General features: G+C 44.4%; 1 protein-coding gene across 3 annotated transcripts in view; it reads right to left on the bottom strand.

Moving 5' to 3' along the window:
- The window catches only part of CYFIP1 (cytoplasmic FMR1 interacting protein 1), a 95624-nt gene that overhangs the window by 25386 nt on the left and 43222 nt on the right, over positions 1-27016 (bottom strand). For all 3 annotated transcript variants that reach the window (XM_061182978.1, XM_061182976.1, XM_061182977.1), the window contains exons 11-21: positions 26176-26293; positions 19534-19656; positions 18542-18667; positions 11516-11682; positions 10006-10153; positions 8667-8820; positions 7575-7731; positions 6027-6123; positions 4166-4242; positions 3949-4057; positions 2910-3029 (exon numbers count right to left, since the gene is read on the bottom strand). In XM_061182978.1, coding sequence (XP_061038961.1) covers positions 2910-3029; positions 3949-4057; positions 4166-4242; positions 6027-6123; positions 7575-7731; positions 8667-8820; positions 10006-10153; positions 11516-11682; positions 18542-18667; positions 19534-19656; positions 26176-26293 — 1396 coding nt within the window. The remainder of the gene's footprint in view (positions 1-2909; positions 3030-3948; positions 4058-4165; positions 4243-6026; positions 6124-7574; positions 7732-8666; positions 8821-10005; positions 10154-11515; positions 11683-18541; positions 18668-19533; positions 19657-26175; positions 26294-27016) is intronic.

Genomic DNA, 27016 nt, shown 5'->3' with positions numbered 1-27016 from the left:
ATGATCCAGGACCTCAGAAAAAGAATGGAGGCAAAGATCAAGAAAATGCAAGAAATGTTTAACAAAGACCTAAGAAGAATTAAAGAACAAACAGAGATGAACAATACAATAACTGAAATGAAAAATACACTAGAAGGAATCAATAGCAGAATAACTGAGGCAGAAGAACAGATAAGTGACCTGGAAGACAGAATGGTGGAATTCACTGCCATGGAACAGAATAAAGAAAAAAGAATGAAAAGAAATGAAGACAGTACTAAGAGACCTCTGGCACAACATTAAACGCACCAACATTCACATTATAGGGGCCTTGGAAGGAGAAGAGAGAGAGAAAGGACCCGAGAAAATATTTGAAGAGATTATAGTAGAAAAATTCCCTAACATGGAAAAGGAAATAGCCACCCAAGTCCAGGAAGCACAGAGAGTCCCAGGCAGGATAAACCCAAGGAAAAACATGCCAAGACACATAGTAATCAAATTGACAAAAATTAAAGACAAAGAAAAATTATTAAAAGCAACAAGGGAAAAACTACAAATAGCATACAAGGGAAGTCCCATAAGGTTAACAGCTGATTTCTCAGCAGAAACTCTACAAGCCAGAAGGGAGTGGCATGATATATTTAAAGTGATAAAAGGGAAGAACCTACAACCAAGATTACTCTACCCAGCAAGGACCTCATTCAGATTTGATGGAGAAATCAAAAGCTTTACAGACAAGCAAAAGCTAAGAGAATTCAGTACCACGAAACCAGCTCTACAACAAATGCTAAAGGAACTTCTCTATGTGGGAAACACAAGAGAAGAAAAGGACCTACAAAAACAAACCCAAAACAATTAAGAAAATGGTCATAGGATCATACATATTGAAAATTACCTTAAACATGAATGGATTAAATGCTCCAACCAAAAGACACAGGCTCGCTGAATGGATTCAAAAACAAGACCCATATATATGCTGTCTACAAGAGACCCACTTCAGACCTAGGGACACATACAGACTGAAAGTGAGGGGATGGAAAAAGATATTCCATGCAAATGGAAATCAAAGAAAGCTGGAGTAGCAATACTCATATCAGATAATATAGACTTTAAAATAAAGAATGTTACAAGAGACAAGGAAGGACACTACATAATGATCAAGGGATCAATCCAAGAAGAAGGTATAACAATTATAAATATATATGCACCCAACATAGGAGCACCTCAATACATAAGGCAACTGTTAACAGCTATAAAAGAGGAAATCGACAGTAACACAATCATAGTGGGGGACTTTAACACCTCACTTATTACACCAATGGACAGATCATCCAGACAGAAAGTTAATAAGGAAACAGAAGCTTTAAATGACACAATAGACCAGATAGATTTAATTGATATTTATAGGACAGTCCATCCAAAAACAGCAGATTACACTTTCTTCTCAAGTGCACACGGAACATTCTCCAGGATAGATCACATCTTGGGTCACAAATCAAGCCTCAGTAAATTTAAGAAAATTGAAATCATATCAAGCATCTTTTCTGACCACAACACTATGATATTAGAAATCAATTACAGGGAAAACAACGTAAAAAACACAAACACACGGAGGCTAAACAATACATTACTAAATAACCAAGAGATCACTGAAGAAGTCAAAGAGGAAATCAAAAAATACCTAGAGACAAATGACAACAAAAACACGACAATCCAAAACCTACGGGATGCAGCAAAAGCAATTCTAAGAGGGAAGTTTGTAGCAATACAATCCTACCTCAAGAAACAAGAAAAATCTCAAATAAACAATCTAACCTCACACCTAAAGGAACTAGAGAAAGAACAAACAAAACCCAAAGTTAGTAGAAGGAAAGAAATCATAAAGATCAGAGCAGAAACAAATGAAATAGAAACAAAGAAAACAATAGCAAAGATCAATAAAACTAAAAGCTGGGGGGGAAAAAAAAGGTCTCTGGCTTGCATTCTATTTATACTGGTCAAAACCTCAACCAAATCACGTTAAGACCAAGGGCAATGAAACACCATGGCCCAGCCCAAGCCAGGCTGAAGGAAGAGCCACTGTGGGCTCTGTGGCCAGAGACAGCCTGGATTCTGAGGAAGGAGGGGGGACACGCTCACCCCTGTGGAGATGCTCTGCCTCGAGGTGGGCCCAGCAGACACCCGCCCCCCACCTGCTTCTCTAGGAACAAAACAATCTTCCTGGAGTTCTCACAAGCTCATTACCATTTGCCTGCAGCCATTATTCTTGGAAGATAGATTTGGCACAAAATCCTTAAGTTGCATTTCCTTCCCTGCTGGCAAAGGTCTGAGGACAATTGGATTTTCTTTCCCTGATCACTCTGCTCAGATACCCAGAGGGTTTTTCCTTTTCCTTGAAAGTCCAACACTACAATGTCAACTACAGTGTTCCTTGGTGTTGGCCACTTTAGGTCCATCTTCCCATGTACACGATATTTGTTTCTAATATGTATTTATACTGTTTTTTATTCCATCAAAGTTTTCTTGAAGTAGCATTTTTAATGTCTGTTCCATCTCATTGCTTTGATTTTTGCCTTCAGGGGCCTCTATGATATGTATGTTGAATCTTCACTGTCCGTCATCTCCATGATTTTCTCTCAAATCCTTTCTGTCTGTCTTCATTTCTTTTTAATTTTTAAAACGTTCCTCCTTTCATTCTTTTGCCATATCTTTTGCCACAGTGAGGTGTAACTATTTGTTCTTTGAAGTCAATTTAGAATTGTGAATACGAAGAGCAGATGCCCAGGCAGGCCCAGCTCAGTGAGTGCACACCTTTTGAGTTCTATGCAAAAAATGAACCTACCATCAGGTCAATTTATCAATAATGACAAAAGTAGAGGTAGCTCCAATCCCCCAAATCTGCTGAGCCTGAGAAAAGGGAGAGCACTTACAACTATTGATGTCAGGTCTTCACTCTCAAATCGCCCAATTGCCAGTTCCAGGGATTTGTACATGGCAGTGGAGACGCGCTGAGTAATCAGACGATTGAGGTCTATGGACCTGCCCAGGAGCTGGGCACAGAGAGTGGAAAGCATGAACAACAAAAAACAAATAAGCAAGAGAATATGGATATATCCCAGGAAACTGATTCCAAAAGATAAGACAGACAAATGATGTACAAAATTTAGATGACAGTATGATCAAATACCCTACTTTCCTAGAGCTGAAATTCTGCAGGTCAAAGCTGTAAAAGGACTTTTATAGTGTACTTACACTTACGTCACAGACAGAAACCCCAAGCCTCCCCAGAGATCCTGGAGAGCCTGGGTCTGGCACTTAGCGTACCCCTTGTAATGGGTTCATGGCCATCTCCCAGCACAGAGTGGCCTGCGTGTGCCTCACCCTCACCGTGTCACAAGGATAAGTAAGAGAAAACTACTCCATCTCTACTGCAGAGTCCTAACAACATGTGCGTACCACAGTATCATTTCAATAACATAAAAATACAGGCAAAACCCTGGCGAAAATGTCCCAAAATGTGAATGGTGGTTATTTGTAGATAGAATTAGATGAGATTTCCCTACAGTTTTCTGTATTTTCCTTTTGGTGATGTATATATGTTATTTTTAAAGAAACAAAAATAGCAAGCACTGTATTATTACTCTTTGTGCTGGCCAAGAAAAAGCTCCTCCCCACCACTCTGAGCTGACTAGAGTCCACAGCTTCTTTCTTTGAAGCTCTGGCTTTTGGGCTCCTGGAAAGGAGCTGTGCTTGGGCCAGGCCTCCTGGGAGCTGCGCGGGGCAGCCTTCCCTTGTGTGTCAGGTTATCCAAGAGAAACGGCTTATCTTTAAAACCTCAGCTCTTTACATGGATGGTCCCACAGCCACATACATGCTGACATCTATTAAAACCTGAGGAGCTCTAAGAAAACCCCACAATTTCCACTGCCGGCTCCATGCCTCACTGTGCCCAGGACAGGCCCGGCTCACCTGCACGTGCCTCTGCTTCAGCAGCGTCTCATAGCGATTAGATGGCGGGAGATGGATTGTTGCACCCTGATTCTTGCATTCTGATCGTAACCGTTTATCAAGAAGCAAACTAGCATGGAAGGAAGAGAGGACAATTTCTCACGTGCTGTGAATTTTAATGGAAATGTCAGATCAAGTTGCCCAAGATTTTGTACCCAAATTACAAACACATACTCACCTTCCTGCCATAACCTTATAATATGCAAATATCTGGTCGGCCAGCTTATAAACAAATTGGTCAAAGCAGAGATTCACCTAAAGGAAAGGAAAGGAAAGTGTGCATTAAATTTTGCTTCCCTAGGGAATTCCCTGGTGGTCCAGTGGTAAGGACTCTGCACTTTCATTGCCAAGGGCCCGGGTTCAATCCCTGATCGGGGAACTAAGATCCCCCAAGCTGTGTGGTACGGCACCCACCCCCGCCAAAAAAGCTTCCCTAAACCAAGATCAAATAACAGAACTTAAAAAAAAAATTTTTTTTTTTGATCCAGCAATTCCACTTCTAGGTATTTAAATGGAAACACTAACTCAAAATGATATCTGTACCCCAGGGTTCACTGCAGCACAACCGCCAAGAAATGGAAACAACCTAAGTGTCCACTGATGGATAAATGGATAAAGAAGGTATGTACACACACACACACACACACACAAATGGAATATTACTCAGCCATAAAAGAGAAGGAAACCCTGCCATTTTCGACAACATAGATGGACCTTGAGGGTGCTATGCTAAGTGAAATAAGACAAATACTGCATTATCTCACTTATATGTGGAATCTAAAAAAAAACCAAAAACAAACCCATAAATACAAAGAACAGATTGGTGGTTGCAGAGGTGGAGCATGGGAGAAATGGGTGAAGGTGGTCAAAAGGTACAAACTTCCAGTTATAAAATAAATAAGTTCTGGGGATTGAATTAAAAAACAAAACAAAACCCCAAAACCCCAACCCTTTGTTAAGGCAACTAAAAAAGGGTCTTATGAGAAAACAGAAACATCTTTACTGTCCAACAATAGCAGATTAAATCCATTTCAGTGGGACCAGGAGTGACCACCACACCACCACTGAAAATTATGTCAGAACCTTGCTTACTGATGGAGAAAAATGCTCCAATTCTCTTAAATACAATGGAATTTAAGAAAGTCTCTGTTCTTCATGTGTTCCCAGGGGCGATCGTGCACTGCATCTGGGGGCAGCTCCTGACTCCAGGCTCTATGTCCCAAGAGCTGCTGCCCGTGGCCTCCTCTGGGCTCCCAACGTCGGTCAGAGTTGCAGGGTGGACACAGTCTGTGACTTCACCCTCAACACTGTATCCTCACTTGCAAATGGGGCTAGCACATACCCCCCGGAACTGTGATGACACCCTGTGCTCAGAGCAGAGCTGCCCCAGGACCCACGGGTCTCTGTCCCCAGCCCACCCTGCCTCACCCGGGAGCCCACGACATCTCCCCAAAGAAGCACTTCCTGTGGTTTTTGTGAGGATGTGGGGAAGGAGACCCAGATGTATAATGTAATCTGCTGAGGTTAAATTCTCTTACATCTTGAGCTAGAAAATAAGATTTTTCTCCTTAGCTACATGTACACAGACTTAATAATTCCACTTGTAGGAATTTGTGCTCAAGAATAATCCAATACAACTAAAATGATACATGCAAGGAAGTTCATCAAAGCATTGTTTATAATTAAAAATAAAAAGCTAAAACTAGAGAAATTAAATAGAGGTTGGTTCAGTGCATCTCTTCTGTACAATGCCCCTGCTCTAGACTGTGTTCATGAAAGAAACAAGCAAGATATGCAGTGTTCACGACATGCAGTCACGTGAAATGGATGTCCCCCAACAGCTGATGTTTTAAGACCCCAATCATCCTGTGTGGATGCATAGAAAAAAGTGCAGATAGAAGGGTTCACCCCAAAATGTTTATTTCAAAGTTCATTCCACTGTTTGAACCTCCTTGTATTAAAAAGAAAGGTTGTTCCCTCTAACACTCAGAGGAAAAAGGAAATTTTTAAAAGTCTATTAAAAGTGCCGGGGCCCTCACCTCTGCCTCGATTTCATCATAGAGGAACTGCTTGTTGAACCTGGTGAGGGCATAGTGGGCGCTATCGTTGTACAGGTCCAGCGAGTAGAGGACGTACCTGCAGAGTGGGAGAGAGGTCAGGCCAGCCGCCCACACGGGGTTTCTCGGCTCTCACACCCTGCCCTCCACGGGAAATGTAACCCTCACTGTCTTCCTCTCTCATGAGGAAAAACAATCTCTTACTTCAAATGCCAAACTCGGTTTCTGTGAGGGCCCTAGCAAGCGGGCCAGACCCTCGGCAGGACATGCCTGGCTCAGCCACGCCCAGGGCGCCTGGCGGGTCCACGAGGGCCTCCTGCAACTTCATCTTCTCAATTAACGCGTTTCAAAGATTTTCACCCCACTCTGCAGTATTTTTAATAACAAGAATGCGTCATTTTCTTATATTTAAGAACAAACTGTCTGACTTAAAAAGAAAAACATACAAAGGTCCCGGGCCCCAGAGCTGACCATGAGCACGCCTGGTGTGGCCCAAGCCCCTCTCTCCCCGGACAAATGGTGGTAGCCGACGGTCTCCAGAAGTAAGGTCCCTCTGAGGGCTTGAGGTGCGTAAGCAGCGGGCCCAATGTGGCCCTAGAGGCGCACACATGCTCATCAAGGCCTCTAACGCTACGGAACAGACACCACGGCTGCTGCAGAGTGAGGGAAGGCCGCCCTCCTGACGTGCACAGGCAAGGACGGTGGGGGGAGGACCCGCTAGGCAGGGCCCCAATCTGCTCTCTACACGACACCCTGTTTGCTATTACTTTCCCTCCATGGACTTCATATTTTCAAAATCTCTGACCCCCTGCCCTGACCCTGAGCTGCAAACTCTAAACAAAGATGTTCAATGAACATTTCCTCTCCCAAATCCATCTGAGTCGGAGGCCATGCCACGGCACCTCTCCCCTTGCCAAGTTCCTGGGCCTCACAGCACCTGGACACAGTGGACTTAATTAGCTCTACTGCCTCAGCTCTGGATTTCAGTCTGAAGCCAAGACACCTGTTCCTTGTATTGATATCTGAAGTCTCACCCCAAGAATTACGACTTCAGGGACTTCCCTGGTGGTGCAGTGGTTAAGAATCTGCCTGCCAATGCAGGGGACACGGGTTCGATCGCTGGTCCGGGAAGATCCCACATGCCGCAGAGCAACTAAGCCCGTGTGCCGCAACTACTGAGCCTGTGCTCTAGAGCCCACGAGCCACAACTTCTGAGCCCACGAGCCACAACTGCTGAGCCCGCAAGCCACAACTACTGAGACCCACGCGCCTAGAGCCCGTGCTCCGCAACAAGAGAAGCCACCGCACTGCAACGAAGAGTAGATCCCGCTCATCACAACTAGAGAAAAGCCCGCGCACAGTGACGGAGACCCAACGTAGCCAAAAATAAATAAATTTTAAAAAAAAGAATTACGACCTCAAATGAAGTGCTGAGAACAGTCACCCCTCCCCCACCTCCCAGCTCCCAAATGCCACCAAGGGCCTCAATCACACAGACAGGAGGCTGGGACAGGCCTCCAGGACACTCACTCCATCATCGACGCTTCCTTGGTCTCCAGGATGTGGTCTGTCAGGATCCAGGGCATGGACATCTCAATGGGGAACTGGATCCTCCTGCCCATAGTCAGCTCCAGGAAGAACTCTCGGAACCACAACTGCGAAAGGTCGCAGCACTGCTGGAGCGTCTCTTAAGGAATTCAAATAACACCACATTAATATTCCGCAAGCAGAAAAGACTGCACAGGACAGTGCGAGGGGGCGCGTGCCAGGCTCTCAGCCCCGAGCTGCGGGGAGTGCACATGAGCAGGGAGGGGTCGCGCGTGCCTTGCACACAGTGTGGCCACAGGCAAAGCCACCTGGACGTGCTGATTCTCACTCACAAACAGAGCAGAGTCAGCGTCCAGCCCCATGGGCCCAGCACGGACACCGCCGCCACCAACGGGAGCTGGTCAACACTGCGTGCCTTCTGGTGGGATTTATTTTATATGGGATACAGACACAGCATTACACGCACACTTGGTGCAGGTCTATCTAATGCAAAATAGACAGATTGAAAAAAAAAAGTTTCCATCCTTTTACGAAGAGAAAAACAAAAGCTTGCTATTACTCTAAGCCTGCAGCACTTGCAGCCTCCCACCCTGAATAATGGCTGCAGCACAGAAATAAACGTGGGCGGCTCCACGATGACAAAGGGCACCCACACGTGCCCCGGTCACCCTAGGACGGGCTGTGCACGTCAGGTCACCTGCCACCTTCTACACACTGCAGTCGTGGGTGGTTTCTGATATTTATCACCACCTGCGTCTCGAGCCAGGTGACAGTCACATTGGCCTGTGCTGCTGACCCAGTTCAGGTCACAAAGACTTTGCGTCCAGGTCACTGGGCCAGCCCCGGACCCACAGGCCTCACCCTTCTAAGGGCCATGCCACATGGAGGGAACCCCCAGCCGGCCGTGCATTTAGAGCAACAGGTGAGGGAATGTCATGAGGGTTGCAACTTGTGTCACTGCCTGGGTGCGTGAAGGGACCACAGCAGGGGCGACCAGGCAGGCGGAAGCATTCTAGACGGTGTTAGTGGTGTTAGAACATGCTGGGCCAGACACTGGTCAGCAGTAGCTCTTACCACTGAAATTTATCAAGTGGGTGTAGAAGAATGACTCGCGATGAAATTTTTCTATGTCCAATATGGTGGGCCCCTCGAGGCTACTTCTCAAGGTTTTCTTGGAACCACTTTTGTCTGCAATGAGGGACTCTAGCATGGTTCTCACCATGTAAAGCTGCATTATCCAACGAAACATTTGTGGGGGAGAAAATATACATGGCACATTAGTTACGATAAACGCAGATAAACCACGAGAGGGACTGCCCCGTGGACACCGTGCCGGGTCCTCGCAGGGGTGGCGCCCATCCACGAGGCCAAGTCGCTGCTGCTTGGGGCAAAGAACTTGGAGCAGAACCGTTCACCTCGGGCCGTAAATACCAACAAGAAAAACAAACAGTGTCTTACCACCGAAGGTTAACAGAGGCGGATAGGTGTAGGACTGCCTCAGAAACGCGTTAACCACATGCAAGAGCCTTTCCGTGCCCACAGACTTGAGCTGCCTGAGCAGCTCAGCGGAGCTCAAGGACTCCGCCATGGTGCGCACCAGGTAGAGCTAGACACGGACAGACGGGAGAGCGGAGACAGCGTTAGTCACACGCAGCACAGGGCAGGGACAGACACGCGGACGAGTGAGGAGGGCGCCTGCGTGCTGGCAGACAGGGGACGGACAGACCCCGGACGGCACCCTCCCTGGGCAGCAATGACTTCCTCCCAGGTACCCCAGAGGTTTCATACAGAGCCAGCAACGTGCTCTGCTGGTACTTCTCTGAAAGACGGACAGAAGCGATTCTAAAAGCCCCCAACACAGAGATGATGAGTAAGAAGTACAAAGTCCCAAAACAGGAGGGGAAAAGCCAAAGGGCATAGTAAATCAGGTATGAGGTCAGAGAAAAGCTGCCTGGGGGCAGGAGGGAGCTGAGTGTGCCAGGAGAGGGTGCCGCAGTGGTAGCTGAAGACCACAGACACGCAGAAGCTATGTTTTTAAATTTCCAAAAATGGTATCTTTAGGAATGATCATTTTTAGAGCCAACATAAAAATTATAACCATACATTTAAACACCCATCAGGCAACACAGCATAAATACAGACACATAGACTTTCACCCACATTTTTGGGACAGGAGTTGATGCGGTCAAATAAAGTTCTGCATGCAAATAACCAAACCCAAGAATCACAGGGTGTCTGCACCCCAGATTCACTTGGGCGAGGAATAAAGGAGCAAAAAAGACACAGGCAGTACTTTACCTGCCCGAGCAGACAGCGGTGAGGTCATTTCACTCCCAGCCCCCCTACCACCCCCCAGCTCAGGGTCAGCCCACTCAGGGGAACAGGCAGAGACAGGGGATCAGGGAACAAGAACCTGGGTGCTAGAGGGTCCCACGGCGCGCCGTGGCACTTTAATGTCAAAGCCGCTCTTGGGGTCCTTCTCGCCCCGCAGGGCCGGGTCGTTGAAGGGCTCGTGCCCTGTCTCCCAGTCACACACGGTCTTCCTGATGGCCTGCAGGACACTAAACCGCCCGTCAAGCTGTCAGGGCAGATGCAGTGCCGACACGCTCGGCACTTTTACAGTCACAGCATCGCTTTGCCTCTCACACAGCCAACTCTTACACATGAATCCCTCCGGAGGCAGGGGGGAGACGTGGTAATGGACCAGCTCAACGTGAAACTTTAAAAATAGATCGTTTTCTTGGGGACATTACTACCCTCAGAAGATCTAATGTAGTTGCATTTTGCATCAATTAGCCCAGACGTGATGTTTTATTTCCTAAACGCTGAGACATACTCAGGGCAGCAAGAGGACAGACCCCAAACATCACCCAGAGCTGAAACTCAACCTCCCTGAGAGTCATCCCATTTTCTAACTTGAATATGAAGTCACCAGCACAAGACTGGGGACTTTGCCTGTGTCCCCAACTCACTTGGACATCGGGATGCCCCCACTCCCAACAGGGCTCCACCATTCGGAGTCCTCCACAGCGCCACCCTCAGGGCAGATGCCACACCCACACGCCCATCCTAATCACCTCGTGGGGAAAGTTCTAGCTAAATCCAGAGTTACTCTAAGACTACGCTGCACATTTCCCACGTGGTGAGGCTCCATCACAGTAAGCGTGAGCAAAACCGAGGCACTACTGAAAATATGAAAACCTTTACTAAGCCCTCCAGGAGAGAGAACAAAAACTGGGAAACCTCACAGTGTAAGATCTTACTAATGCTAAAGTCATACCATACCAGGTGACAATTATATCAACCATAAAGCAACAAAATGAAATCAGTACACGTGTGAGCCCCTGTGAGCTTCATTTTATGTAAATGTCTCTGAAAGAAAACTTTATCTAAAAGGCTAAACGTTAATAGAAAACTAGCTCAAGAATACAACAGGAACTCTGCAATACGTATGTATCGGGTTGGCCAAAAAGTTCATTCGGGTTTTTCTGTAACACCTTACGGAAAAACCTGAACAAACTTTTTGGCCAAAGCAATAGTTTTTGACTCATTTGTAAGACAGGCGAAAAGGAACAGAAGCAAAAATACTGAAGAAATGGGAGATGAGATTCTGGGTTGTGTGTCCCTACAGGCCTGGTGAACAGAATTGCCAGACAGATTTTGAGACACTCCCAGGCCCCAGATAAGCACACCCTTGTCCCTGGGTCTCCAGACTGCTTAGACCTTCTGTAGTTGATTTACTGTGGGTTGCTCAGGTTAATAATTGGACCCACTGCATTACATTTAGAGGAAATTCACCAAAAGGGTGCCTGGAGGTTGAATATGAATGCACTTTATGAAAAGGTAACTCTACAGCTGTTCAAACCTAAGCTGATCCTTCAGTTTTGGATGACTGTGCAGGGAGTGTGTGCAGCAGGGCTGACCTCTGGATGACATTCTTCTTCTTCTTGATGGCCTGCCTGAGCGGCTCCCTGAGGGTGACCTGGGAGAAGTCCTGCAGCGCGGCGTAGACAGTGTGGCGGATGGCATGGTTGAACACGCTCTCCATCCTGCCCATCAGCACCTGCAAGCCTTTGATCATGGCGATCACCTGCAGGGGGACGGACACATGATCTTCAGTATGCTGAAGGATGACAGCTGAGCTCCATGGGCCTGACACATGCCAGGAGACTGCCTCCCCCAAGCACAGGGCCTCTCCCTGGCCTCCTGTGTTTCTGCTCTGCACCTGCAGCTGTCCCTGTTCCTAGGTCTGACCCCATCAGACCATGAGTGCCTCGAGGGCAGGGACAGATCTGCTTGGCCTGGAGCCAACATGGGCATTTGGTAACTGACTCAAAATACTTCTGAATGCATTAGGGTGCACCTCTCTGTGAAAGACTTCAACAAAACAGAAAAAGATTCAGAAAAGCAAATTTGTTATTATCTGGACAGGAAAAAAGAAGTTACAAGCTTGTAACCCAAATCCCATCTGTTAAACCAGCGGTCCCCAACCTTTTTGGCACCAGGGACCGGTGTCGCGGAAAACAATTTTTCTGAGGATGGGGTCGGGGGGAAGGTTTTGGGATGATTCAAGTGCATTACATTTATTGTGTACTTTATTTCTATTATTAGTACATTGTAATATATAATGAAATAATTATACAGCTCACCATAATGCAGAATCAGTGGGAGGCCTGAGCTTGTTTTCCTGCATCTAGAGGGTCCCATCTGGGGGGGATGGGAGACAGTGACACCCGAAGTGTGTTGCTTATGTCCAGTCTACTCCATAAGATGCAGCTTAATTGTCACTTGCCACTCACTGATAGGCTTTTGATATGAGTCTGCAAGCAACTGATTTATTATGGTCTCTGTGCAGTCAAACCTCTCTGCTAATGATAATCTGTATTTGTAGCTGCTCCCCAGTGCTAGCATCACTGCCTCGGCTCTACCTCAGATCATCAGGCATTAGATTCTCACAAGGAGTGCACAACCTAGATCCCTCACATGCGCAGTTCACAGTAGGGTTCGCGCTCTTATGAGAATCTAATGCCGCCGCTGATCTGACAGGAGGTGGAGCTCAGGTGGTAATGTGAGAGATGGGGAGCGGCTGTAAATACAGATGAAGCTTCGCTCGCTCGCCTGTTGCTCACCTCCTGCTGTGTGGCCCGGGGGTTGGGGACCCCTGTGTTAAACAATAATGGCACAGTGAATTAATATGCATAAAAAGGTCAGAAGAAAATGCACTGAACTGCTTAAAGTTCATTTTTGTGATGGCATCAGAGACATGATACTGTCCTCATTTCACATGTGTGTTTTCTCTGTTTGCTTTGAGGATTTATATGATGAATCTGGGTTGCTTTTCTAATGAGAAAAAAAAGGGAAATTTTCTATTTAAAAAAGCAAATTCTCCAACTGAAGTTGAATTGAATTCAAATTCACAGCAATCTGAATGAAAATGAAATTACTATATATTCAAACTTATGGGATGTAGGGAAAGGTGCGCTGAAAGGTAAATTTGGAACTTTGGATGCATATATTAGAAAACAAAAAGCCTATTAGAAAACAAAAAAACCTAATACTGATCACTAATTTATAAAAAGATAAAACAGAATAACCCCCCCAAAAATAGAGGGAAATGAATATCTAAAAGCAAAAATTAATGAAACAGAAAACAAGCATAGGGCTTCCCTGGTGGCGCAGTGGTTGAGAATCTGCCTGCCAATGCAGGGGACACGGGTTCGAGCCCTAGTCTGGGAAGATCCCACATGCCGCAGAGCAACTGGGCCCGTGAGCCACAATTACTGAGCCTGCGCGTCTGGAGCCTGTGCCCCGCAATAAGAGAGGCTGCGACAGTGAGAGGCCCGCGCACCGCGATGAAGAGTGGCCCCCGCCTGCCACAACTAGAGAAAGCCCTCACACAGAAACGAAGACCCAACACAGCCACAAATAAATAAATAAATAATTTTTTAAAAACAAAATAAATAAATAAAAGAAAACAAGCATATAATAGAGGGTGATCAACTAAGATAAAGCTGTTTTATAAACAAACAAACAAATGCTCAGCAAGACTGATCAAGAAAAAAAAAACAGATAAGGCATGAATTACAAGCATTACAAATAAAGAGGGAACACTACCACACAATTTACAAATATTAAGAGATTATGAGACTATATTGGAATAGGATAAACATACAGATCAGTGGAATAGAATTAAGAGTCCAGAAATAAACCCTCACATTTATAGTCAATTAATTTTCAACAAGGGTGTGAAAATAATTCAATGGGTTAATATTATCTTTTCAACAAATAGTATTGGTACAACTGAATATCCACATGCAAAAGAATGAAGCTGGACTCCTGTGTAGGAAAGGGTCATCTCAGCAGGCCTGGGATGACCAAACCCTGCACGTTCCCAGGAAAGGTCTGGCCCTTGGTTGGCTCCTAGGAACCGACTCTGAGCCTTTGGAATACTCAGCCTGAAGAATGTCTGTGTGTCTGAGGCTTTGGGCCATTGCAATAGCAGTTTCACCAGCTACTTTATGCTAACAATGTGATTCATAGCAAACAGCTGTTTTTACTCTGGATCTGGAGTCTGAGTAGCTGAGGTCAATCGTGCATGTGCTAGGTGCCTACATTACTGACCCTCAATAAAATACCTGGACACCAAGGCTCAGGTGAGCTTCCCTGGTTGGCAACACTTTGCATCTGTAATCACCCATCACTGCCAGGAGAATTAAGCACATCCCCTGCAGCTCCAATAGAAGGGGTTCACTGGAATTTGCACTTGGTTTCTCCTGGACTTCACCCAGGTGTCTTCTCCCTTTGCTGATTTTAATCTGTGTCCTTTTGCTGTAATAAATCATAACCTTGAATAGAACAGCTACTTAGTCCTGTGAGTCTTTCTAGCAAATCTAGCCTGAGGGTGGTCTTGGGGACCCCTGACAGAACACCCTACCTCACACCATAAAAAAATTAACTCAAAATGGATCACACCTCAAATACATGAGGAAAAACAGAGGAATAAATCTTTGTGACTTAGGTTAGGCAGTGATTTCTTATGGTATGACACCAAAAGCACAAGTAACCAAAGGAAAAATTGAAAAACTGAACTTTATCAAAATTAAAGACTTTTATGCTTCAAAAGACCCCATGAAGAAAGGAAAAAGTTAATGGGAGAAAATACTGCAAATCATATGTCTGATAAGAACTGGTATCTAGAATATATAGAGAACTCAATAATAAAAAGACAACTAATTCAATTAAAAAATGGGCAAAGGATCTGAATAGACATTTCTCCAAAGATATACAAACTATCAATAAGCACAGAAAATATGCTCAACAGCATTAGTTGTTATAAAAATGCAAATCAAAACCACAATGAGATATTCCTTCATATCTAGTAGGATAGCTGGAATCAAAGGACAGATATCAGGGGTTGGCAAGGAGTTGGAGAAAGTGGGACCCTCTAGCAAGGCTGGTAGGAATGTAAAGTAGTGCTACCACTTTGCAAACCATCTGGTAGTTTCTCAAAATGTTAAACAAAGAGATACCATATGACCCAGCAATTCTACTCCTAGGTGTATCACCAGAAGGAATGAAAACAAGTCCACAGAAAAATCTATACACAAAAGTTCATAGCAGCATTACTCAAAAGTGAAAAACTAAAACAATCCATCAGCTAATATGGATAAATAAAATGTGATACATACATACAATGGAATATGCTTTGGCAATGAAAAGAACGAAATACTGATACATGTGTGAACCTTGAAAATATTATGTTAAGTGAAAGAAGCCAATCACAGCCACGTATTGTATGAAATGCCCAGAATAAGCAAATCTACAGAGTCAGACAGTAGATGGGTAGCTGCCGCGGGATGAAGAAAGGGGAGAATGGGGGTGGGGGGTGACTACTAATGGGTTCCTTTTTGAGGTGACAAAAATGTTCCAAATTTGATTGTGATTGCATAATTCTGTGAATAGGTACCCCCGAAGCACTGGATTTTACACTTTAAATGGGTGAACTGTATGGTATGCGGGGGGAAAAGCTGTTACCAAAAAGATGAGAACTTACTATAAAAAACTGTGTCAAAAATTAGAAAATTTAGAAAGATTCTTAGAAAACCTTTGAAAATACAACTTACCAAAACTGATACAAGAAGAAACAGAAAATCTGAGGGCTTCCCTGGTGGCGCAGTGGTTGAGAATCTGCCTGCCAATGCAGGGGACACGGGTTCGAGCCCTGGTCTGGGAAGATCCCACATGCCGCGGAGCAACTAGGCCCGTGAGCCACAACTACTGAGCCTGCGCGTCTGGAGCTTGTGCTCCGCAACAAGAGATGCCGCGACAGTGAGAGGCCCGCGCACCTCGATGAAGAGTGGCCCCCGCTCGCCACAACTAGAGAAAGCCCTCGCACAGAAACGAAGACCCAACACAGCCAAAAAGAAAGAAAGAAAGAAAGAAAGAAGCTTTCATTTAAAAAAAAAAAAAAAGAAGAAACAGAAAATCTGAATACCCCTACATATAGCAAAGACACTGAAAGTTTCAAAAACCATCCCATAAAGGAAAAGCTTCATCAATAAACGCTAGAAAACATTTAAGGAAAAAAATAACATCTTACACAAACCACTACAAACAACAGAAAAGAAGGAAGTGCTGTGAGCCATTTTACGAAGCCAGCATCCAAAAACTAGAGTGGAAGGTTATAAAAAAGGAATGTTACCCACTCCTCAGGTGTGGGCTAAGCACAGTGACTTCCTCCCCAAAAGCGCCCTATGAAAGGGGGCAGTGGCCGGTGTGGGTAACCTCAGCCAGGTGACCAAGGTCAACACCAGCACTGATGAACCACAGTGACAGCATGGATCTCTGATGTGAGGTGATGAAAACAGCTCTGTGGTCCTCCTTCGCAAAAGCTACAACCCCAGTCTAATCAAGAAAAAAACATCAGCTAAATTCCAATTGAGGGACATTCTAAAAACAACTGACTAGCACTCCTCAAAACCGTCAAGGTCATCACAAACAAGGAAAGTCTGAGACACTGTCGTGACCAAGAAGAGCCAAAGGACACATGATGACTATATGCGATGTAGGATCCTGGATCAGAGGAAGAACGTTATAGAAAAGTGAGGAAATATGAATAAAGCATGGACTTTAGCTAATAATAATGTATTGATACTGGCTTATTAAAAATGTGAAAATACTAATGTAAGATGTTAGTAATAAGTGAAAATGGGTGTGGGGTACATGGGAATTCACTGTACTACCTTTGCAATTTTTCTGTAAATCTAGAAGTATTCTAAAATGAAACACTGAAAGAAAAAAGTATTATCAAAAGCCACTCTTACTCATGAAACTTGATGCAAAAATATCCAAATCAAAATATTAGCAACATATATCCAGCAATATATAAAGAGGATAATATATCATGATCAAGTTGAGTTTAAACCAGGAATGCAAGGCTAGCTTAACATCAAACCTGATCCAAAAAATCCGATCAGTGTAAATCTACCACATTAATGGAATAAAAAAGTCATAAAACTATCTCAACGGATGCAAAAGTGTTTTATAAAACTAATATAAAATCCATGATAAAATCTCTTAGCAAACAAGGAATAGAAGGCAACTTTTCTGATCTGAGGAAGGGTGGCTATAAGGAACATACAGCAAATATATCATACGGTGACATGTTGAAAGCTTTCCCTCTGAGATGAGAAACAAGACAAAGATGCCTAGAGCCTCCTTCTATTTAATGAGTAGGGATCCTACCCAGTGTGATTTAAAAAAAAAATAGAAGGGGGAAAAATAAAACTGTCATCATTTCCAGATGATATGATTATATAAGTAGAAAATCCAAAAGAATATATGGGTAATTTATTATAATTAATAAGTGAGTTTAGACAAGTTGGTAGATACAAGGAAAATACAAAAAATAATTTTGATTTTAAACATCAGTGATAAACATTTAGAAAAAAATTAAAATACACCATCAAATATCAAATACCTAGAAATAAAGCCAACAAAAGATGTGCAAAAGTTTTACAGATGAAAAGAGATCTTAGAGAATCTTAACAAATGGAGAGACATACCAGATTCATAAAAGACTTAATTTTATAAATTTGTCAATTCTTCCTAAAATGATCTATAGGTTTATTCATATCCTCATAAAAAATTCTAACAGGTTTCACTGGGACATGGAAAGATGATTCTAAAATGTTTATGAAAATACAAAGCACAAGAATAGCTAAGGAACTCTCGAAGACAGAAAGACCTGCTTTACCAGACACACGATTAACTATTGTAATTAACACAGAGGGGTGTTAGGAGAGGATAAACAAACTGACCAATGGATCAGAACATGAGCAGAAACACACCTGCCCAGGTATGGTCACCTGACTCACAACAGAGGTGGCAAGTAGAGCAGTTGGGAGGGTTGGTGGGGACATTTCAGATCCAAATGTGAAAGCAGAATAAGACATCCAGAAGACAACGTAGGAGGCTATCGTCATGACCTTGGGGTATGCAAAAGATTCCTTAAACAAGGCAGGAAACGTACAGCTACAAAATCTACATCCAAACACTGGATGGCAGAGCAATTAAGAACTATTCATCCAAAGGGTCCTAATGACAGTGCAGAGCTGGGGACCACACAGCTGTGAAAGGGGCTCTCTTCCCTCAGACACCCAGGTCCTGGCTCACTCCTCTTGTGTGTGGCAATAAGAAGCTGCTGCAGCTCCCAGGCTCTCACTCAGAACATACCCTGACTGCCCCAGGGGAGTGTCCATGCAGAGACCGGGAACCCACAACCTATTTTACTCTCTGTTTTGACAACTGTGACAGATGCAAAGGGCCGCCCTACACAGATAACAATGACATCAAATAAGCAGTTCATTCATGTTTTTGCCTTTGCTTTGTAAAGGGAAGACAGTTTCAGGCCAGAGTCAAAGAAGGAAGAGAAAGCAGACAAAGCACACCTCCACCAGGGCGAACTTCTCCTCGCTGGTGTAGTTGTAGCGGGTGGCGCGCTCATACTCCTCGGCGTTGTCGGGGCAGTCCTTGTTGGAGTACTTGTCGGTTGGGTGCACGAGTTTCCATGAATACTGGTGTGGTCAAAAAGAGGGGAGACAGCCACACTGAATGCGAAATGCTTAACTGCTGGTCTGACTCACAGGACCATCACCAAAGCTACCAAAGGTCAGCCTTCTATTGTTCACTGAGTCTGAACGTCACACAGCGGCATGTGTGCTCGCACACACACGCATACTATACATGCACACATGGGCACACGCACACTACACGTGCACACACACACAGACACCACACACGTGCACACATAGTCCATCTCCATAAAACTGCAAAATATTCTGGCAATGTGACTTCAGGTTCAAGTAATACATCAGAAACTTAAGAAATACATCAGGTAAAAAGGCCTGGATATTTTATGTGGAATATCTAAGACTATAAGCGTTTCATCACCATTTCTAAAAGAATCAGCCTTTCAAACAATCAGGTACCCATCCAAATATAATAATCCTTATCTGAGCAAAGTAAACAACAAAAGAGAAAATCCTCTATGACTTATGGGTATCCAAATCTTTCTATGCATCAGAAACCACTTTACTAATCCTAAACAAAAGAAACTGATGGCTAGAAATACACAGAGAGTGCTGTTTAAAAAAAATGAGAATTAAAAATCATAACAATACAAATTTAATTCTATCAATATGTTTTAAAAGATAAGGCCCTTTATTTGTAATATATGTAAATGAAATGTACATTGAGCCGTCTTAGAAACATTTAAATTAACATATACTCTTATTTCTAGTGCCAAAGATAAAAAGCCAATTTGTTCTCGATCCAAAGACCAAAGTTAATGCAGAAAAAATATAATTTAGTCCAGTTTGGGAAGAAAAGCACTTCTAACCGACTAGGGGGTGCATTTCCAAATAAAAGTGAGAGTGCCCACCACTTCCATCACGTGAGCACTCCACTGGGACAGCAGCTGCAAGCCCTGCAGCGCCAGGTCGAAGAGCTTCCGGTACTCAGCATCCGTCTTCTGAGCCTCCTGGCGGCCTGAGCCTGTGACCACCTAGGGAAGACAGAGCATCAAGAAGTCACAAACGTCCAGGAAACCACCTATCAAACCCAATCTAGAAGCCTACCCCAAATGTACACTCACAAAGTAGAAAATGATATGAGCACAAGACTCTTCAGTGCATCAAAAGGCAGAGCAACTGCAGAGCCCGCGTGATGGGCACACGTAGCTCAAAACACAGAGAAAGGCCGCCACAGCCTGCGCTGGAGGGGTCTGCAGACCTGGTCCTTCCTGAAACATGCGCACAGCATGTTTCTAACTTAGCTAATAAAGGAAAACGTGCTCACATGTGTATTTGCTTATATCAAATAATGAAAACTTAGATTTAAGAATGTTTATCTACAGGCCAGGAAAGCAGAGGGTAGAGAGGAAGGCAGACTTCTCTGAACATACCTCCTCTGATAGATCTGACTTTAGAACCACATAAACAGTTTATATATTATGATATAAAATTAAATTAGGGGGAAAAAGCAATCCCCCAAACTCAAACGCAAAATGAAACAATGAACTGAACTGTGTAGGACTGAATTGGCATCGTGACCACACAGAGGAACCACGTAGTTGTAAGTGCCTGACATTAAGATTTTGGTTGCCAAGGCATCCATTTCAAAGACATCCATCTTGAATAAATATATTGCCAGCTACCCAAGTAGATAAAGAGCCAGCCCACCCATGAAGTTCCCCTTGTAGAAAGCCCATGGTGACCTAGATAACTGCCAACCGGGCTTTTCCCCTCCCACACCCTCATCCCTGCTCTTTTGTTTTAGATTCACCAACACTGAACCCGTGAAACCCTAGGCACCCCACCCTCAGCCCTGATAAAGGCAGAGCCCCAGGTCTGTGCTCCCTCCCTCTTTACCTATGACCTCGCTTTGGGGCTCTGGGTGTGCTGTGTACCCTCTAGGACCTGTGAGTAATCAAACTTGTTCTTCTCAAAGTTCCCTGATGGTCACTGCTGAGGGTATGTTGCCATTGTAAGGACCACAAGGGCCAGTCCGGCCACAACACTGGCTCAGGTGCGGGCTGGAGGTGGGGTGTCTGTGGGGACTGCCAAGACCAGTACAGGTCCAGGCATCACTATCTGTAGGCTGAGACCAACACAAAACAAACCACTTCAGTGACTTTGAAAAATAACGATTTGATGTTAACATCCCCAGAGGAAGAAACCTAAGGACAAAATTAACTGCAAAATAAATCTGAATTTCTAGTAATTGTTATTAGCAGTGCCAGTACTGCTATTTTAAGACTGCTGAGTGTATACTGAGACATATATTCTGACCCCAGTCAAAATATGCTGGAGTCTTTAAGAACGAGGACTTTCACACCATGGGAGAAAAAAGAAAAAGGCAGAAAGAAACTGAAGTAGACTGACTAGGAAACAGTACTCAGAAAGCTGGTTTGTTTCTTTAGATATGCTAGGGAATCAATTATTTTAACAACTGATGCATAAAGCAAAGGAATCCAGCTCTGGAAGGCGCAAGGAGCTGAGAGGACCACCAAGCTGAGGCCTGGTGAAGTCACGCATCAGGGCAGGGGATGCAGCCGTCCACATCCCAGAGAGTCAGCTGGACCCCCCAGCAGCCCTCAGCATGGCCGCCGAGAGGCCAAATGGGCCGGGACAGTGGGAGCTGACTCTGACCAGGCCCCTGAGCCGGCATCATACAGGACACACAGGGGACAGAAATCATGGCAAATGCCACCACAGGGAATGAGGGAGATGGTGGGGACAGGCATGTCGACCAACTGCAGTGTATGGAACTTATCTGGGTCCTGAGGCACACAAACCTGGAGGAATACACCACTAATGATAATGAGCAAACAGGGGAAATCTGAACAATGACCCACTATTTAACATTAGGGAATACATTTGTTGGTTTTTTAGGTGGGATGGTATTATGGTTATATTTTAAAAGGGCCCTTATCTTATAGAGACACATGGGAAATACTGTCAGAGGGAGTGCTATGTTATCTTGGATTGCTTCAAGCTAACCCAGACCGAGGCACAGGGTTGGAGGAATAATTGAAAAGGGGCGTGTGATTAAGCTCAGTGTGGCACCTGAGGGGCCAGGACTGGTCTCTCCCTTTGTATGCTTGAAAATTACGTAATGGAGAAATTAAACAAACAAGGGCTTCCCTGGTGGCGCAGTAGTTGAGAATCTACCTGCCAATGCAGGGGACACGGGTTCGAGCCCTGGTCTTGGAAGATCCCACATGCCGCGGAGCAGCTGGGCCCGTGAGCCACAATTACTGAGCCTGCGCGTCTGGAGCCTGTGCTCCGCAACAAGAGAGGCCGCGATAGTGAGAGGCTCGCGCACCGCGATGAAGAGTGGCCCCCACTTGCCGCAACTAGAGAAAGCCCTCGCACGGAAACGAAGACCCAACACAGCCATAAATAACTAAATAAATAAATAAATAAATAAATAATAAAAAAAGAACTAGGTTGGGAGAAGTAGGAGGGATGATAAAACACTGCCACAATATAAAAAACAAAAAAAACAAAAAACAAACAAACAAACAAAATTTTTACCCAGAACCTGGCTCTGGTCACTGTTAGAAAGTGAACAGATCTGGGGGCTCTTGAGGACTCCGGGTCTGTGCACACCTGCACTGACATTCTCATGGGCTATTCAGACCCAGCCGCTGTCCCTGCTCAGTACAAATCCTTACCCTCTAGTCAAAAGAAACTGAGCAAACAACTTGAAAATAAAATTAAAAAGATAACTCCATTTACAATAGGATCAAAAGGAATAAAACACTTAGGAATAAATGTAACAGAATAAGTACAAAGCTCGTACTCCGAAAATGATAAAACATTTTTGAAAGATATCAAAGAAGGACTAAACAAATGGAAAGACATCCCCCATGTTCATGGATTGGAGGTCTCAATCTTGTTAAGATGGCAATACTCCCCAAACTGACATACAGATTCAGCGCAATCCCTATTAAAATTCCAGATGCCTTATTTTGTAGAAATTGACAAGTTGATCCTAAGAGTCATATGGAAATGCAAAGGATCCACAAATAACCTTGACAAAGATGACAAAACAATCTTTAAAAAGAACAAAGCTGTAGGGCTTATATTATCTGGTTTTAAGATTTACTATAAAACTGTAAAATCAAGACAGTGTGGTAGTGGCATAAGGACCGACAAAAGGTCAATGGAACAGAACTGAGAGCCCAGAAATAAAGCCTCAGGAGTACAATCGATTCCCCCCACCACCCAGTTTTACTGAGAAATAACTGACACACAACTTTGTATTAGTTTAAGATGTACAATGATTTGATTTGATATGCATATATTGTGAAATGATTATACAGTAAGTTAACATTCACCAACTCACATGGTTACAATTTTTTTTCTTGTGATGAGAACTTTTAAGATTTACTCTCCTAGGAATTTTCAAATATGCAATACCGTATTGTTAACTGTAGTCACCATGCTGTATATTACATCCCCAGAAATTATTTATCTTATAACTGAAAGTTTGTACCTTCTGACCATCTTCACCCATTTCTCCCACCTCTTGCCTCTGGCACTCACCAATCTGTTCTCTGTATCCATGAGTTTGGGTTTTTTTAGATTCCACATAAAGTGATATTAAATAGTATTTGTCTTTCTCTGTCTGACTTATTTCACTTAGTATAATGCCCTTTAAGGTCCATCCATGTCGTCACAAATGGCAGGATTTCGTTCTTTTTAAGATTTTTTTGATGTGGACCATTTTTAAAGTCTTTATTGAATTTGTTACAATATTGCTTCTGTTTTATGTTTGGGTTTTTTTTGGCACGAGACATGTGGGATCTTAGCTCCCTGACCAGGGATCGAACCTGCACCCCCTTCATTGGAAGGCGAAGTCTTAACGACTGGACCACCAGGGAAGTCCCAGGATTTCCTTCTTTTGTATTGTATTCCACTGCATACTATATACCACATTTTCTTTATCCATTCATCTGTCTATAGACACTTAGGCTGTTTCTTTGCTTTGGCTCTTGTAAATAATGTTATAATGAACATGGAGGTGTACAGTCAGTTGATTTCTGTTGAGGGTGCCTTCAGTGGGGAAAGAATGGTATTTTAAAAACAGTACTGGGAAAACTGGATATCCACATACAAAAGAAAGAAGTTGGACCCTTAACTTATACCATATTAAAAAAGTAACTTAAAATGGATCATAGATCTAAATATAAGAGCTAAAACTACAAATCTCTTAGAAGAAAACAAGGGGTAAATCTTTGTGACTTGGGTTAGGTAACTGTTTCTTCATTATGACCAAAAGCACAAACAACCAAAGAAAAAAATAGATAAAATTGGACCACATCACAAATAAAAAATTGTGCTTCAAAGGATACCACCAAGACAGCAAAAAGACACAGGAGAAAATATTTGAAAATCACGTAACAGATAAGGGACAGAATATAAGAACTCACAAAACTCTACAGTAAAAAAAAGGTAAATAACCCAATTTAAAAATGGGCAAATGACTTCAAGAGACATTTAAAAAAATTGGCCAATGAGCATATGAAAAGATACTCAGTTTCATCAGTCATTTAGGAAATGCAAATCCAAACCACAACCAGATACCGCTTTGCATTCACTAGGATGGCCAGAATCAAAAAAACAGACAGCAACAAGTGCCGGCAAGGATGTGGGGACATCACACACTCACAGACTGCTGGTAGGTGTAAAATAGTGCAACCGCCTTGAAAACAGCCTGGCAGTCCTCAAAATGTTCAACACAGAGGTGCCATAAGACTCAGCAATTCCATTCCTAGATATCTACCCAAGAGAAACGAAACCTTAGGTCCACACAACACTTGTACGTGGATGTTCACAGTAGCATTATTTGTAACCCACTGTCCATCAGGCAACAGCAGATGAACAAACCAACAAAATGTGGTGTGTCCAAGCAGTGGAGTATTATTCAGCCATAAAATTATTATAAATAAGCCATAAAATTATTGATACATGCTATAACATGGATGAACCTTGAAAATACTATGTCAAATGAAAAAAGCCAGTCACCAAGGAGCACATATTGTATGATTCCATTTATATAAAATGTCCAGTAGGCAAATCCATAGATAGAAAGTAGATTGCCACATGCTAGAAGGAAGGGGAATGGGGAGTGACTGCTATGGGTGCAGAGTTGCTCTGGGAGATGATGAAAATGTTCAGAAATGGACTAAAAACCTTTGAATTGTATAATTTAAATCAGAGAATTGTCTGGTATGTGGATTATGTCTTCATAAATCTGTTTAAAAATAAACCGAGCAAAGCTTTCAAAGGTGGATCTCTTTTCTCTTATTCTCATCATCTGATTATCAAGGCACGACAGCAGACCCCAGAAGGCACACAGGAACCATGCATGCTGTCAAGTGCTCCTATTTGGAAAGGTAGAAACCAGCTCTCTGTGTTGTTTGAAAGCATCTCATGAACTCAGTTCATGACTAAATCATGAAGTCCTGGGGACTGGCCCCCATTTCTACTCTTCGGGCTGCACTGGCCTCTGCAGAGGGGTGAGCTAACGCTTCCTCATGGGGAGTCGGCCGCCCACCTGGGGTCTGCAAGGAGGCGACACGCCCCAAGCATTTGGGCTGTCTTTCAGTCATTTTGGTTACATGATGACAAGTGCTTGGGGGTGAGGGATGGAGTGCGCATTGTCCTGCAATGAGCCGGACCAACAGAGTTGTTCCCCCCAAATGTAATGGGCCTCCTGAGAACCCCGAGGTACCACAATCTCAAAAACCAGACCTGCGCATGTGGCCCCAAGTCCCCGGGTCCCTCTAGACCATTTGCAGCACCCACGGCACTGACCGCCGTTCTGACCCTGACCTCAGTGCCCAGTCCCCTAAGACGTGAGAAATGACGCTCCCGCAGCTGCTCCTCCTCGCTCGGACCCCTGTCCCACCCACCCCACGCGTGGGCGGCATGGTGTGGAGCCAGGCTTGGGGCAGGTGTGGGGAATGTGGCCGGCCCAAGCAAGGACACAGAGAACCCAGCTGCAAAGCCGGAAGGAATTAACAAGGCCCACGGCCGAAGAGACCCCGCTTCCTCCAGCACCCAACTCCAGGTCTCCTCTGGGCTCTCGACGCATCTGCCCACCGACTCGGAGGCTCCTGCACTTCCTCCCTCTAGACACGAAAGGGGCGCAAGTCAGAACCACCCCTTCTGTTCCTGACGTCCTCCACTCCCCCCACCCCTCTCCTAGCAGCTTGGAACCATGGAACTACACTAGGAAATGCACTTAATTCATGGTCTCACCTCAGTCCTCAGCCCCGTGTTAACGTTTTTCTGAAAAAAGAAGATGCTTTTTGTACAGCTGAACAGATCCAAACAAACTCCATTATATTTGCCCTGCCTCATCCAAAAGCACTGATTATACAGTGCTTTTTAAGCACACAGTGCTAAACTGTTTCTCAAAGCGATCAATGGTAGTATTTGGGTGCAGAGAATACAAGGGCCACACCGGACCCCGTGTCCCCGGGTGTGCTTTGCAGGCAGAGGCCACTCACCTCGCTGTTGCTATAGCGCGCCAGCTCCGAGATGAAGCGCATGTGGTCCTCCCGGATCTGTACCATCTGCTCGCAGATGTTGTACTGTGGGCTGCTGCCGGAGGACGTGCATGTCCATCTGGTGGTAAAGGGGGAACATGCGTTACCTGACAAGCGACTGGCTGCGGGCACATGCACAGCAGGCCCACCTACCACCCCGGGAGCCCCGCTGCAGCAAAGAGGTAGAGGTGCAGAGGAAACGTGGAATTCTCCGCATGGAAACGGAGCTGGGCCTGCCTCATCTCCCTGTGTCAGGGCTGCGTCCTACCTTCTCATGTCTGTATTCTGGAAAAGGAACTGTAATTTCTCCTTAATTGGCAAACTGCTTTCCACAAAGCTGAGAGGTGTTGCTGAATTCAGGACACTGCAACACCCTTGCAGGGCCCCTTGACAGATTACTGCAGAGTAGGCAGGAACTAATATTTCCTTATTACTCACATATGACAACATAGCTATAGTACAAAACAAGTCAGCCAAGAACTCAGGGACAAAAGTTATCCTTAATGAGAGAGTTGAAACTGACAGGACTTGGAAATTAGACAGTGTTGCTATAACCAGCTATGTGCACAACACACCATTTCAGCAGCAAACGGATACAGTCAATGTGGTGGAAAAACGTGTATCAAGAATTAAATCTGTTGGACTTCTTGGGCAGAAAGCATGGGCTTTCTTTGCTTTGGGCTCAGAGCGGTTCCCTCGGTTCCCTCACACTCAGCACCAACTCACACCATGTTTTAACAAGTTGGTCCCCTTTGCTAGAAGGAAAGGATTCAGGTTACCAGTTTTCAAGGTAATCCGTACA

This window comes from Eubalaena glacialis, chromosome 1, assembly GCF_028564815.1.
Source record: "Eubalaena glacialis isolate mEubGla1 chromosome 1, mEubGla1.1.hap2.+ XY, whole genome shotgun sequence".
Taxonomy (NCBI): Eukaryota; Metazoa; Chordata; class Mammalia; order Artiodactyla; family Balaenidae; genus Eubalaena; species Eubalaena glacialis.
This window is presented reverse-complemented; position numbering and strand designations above follow the sequence as displayed.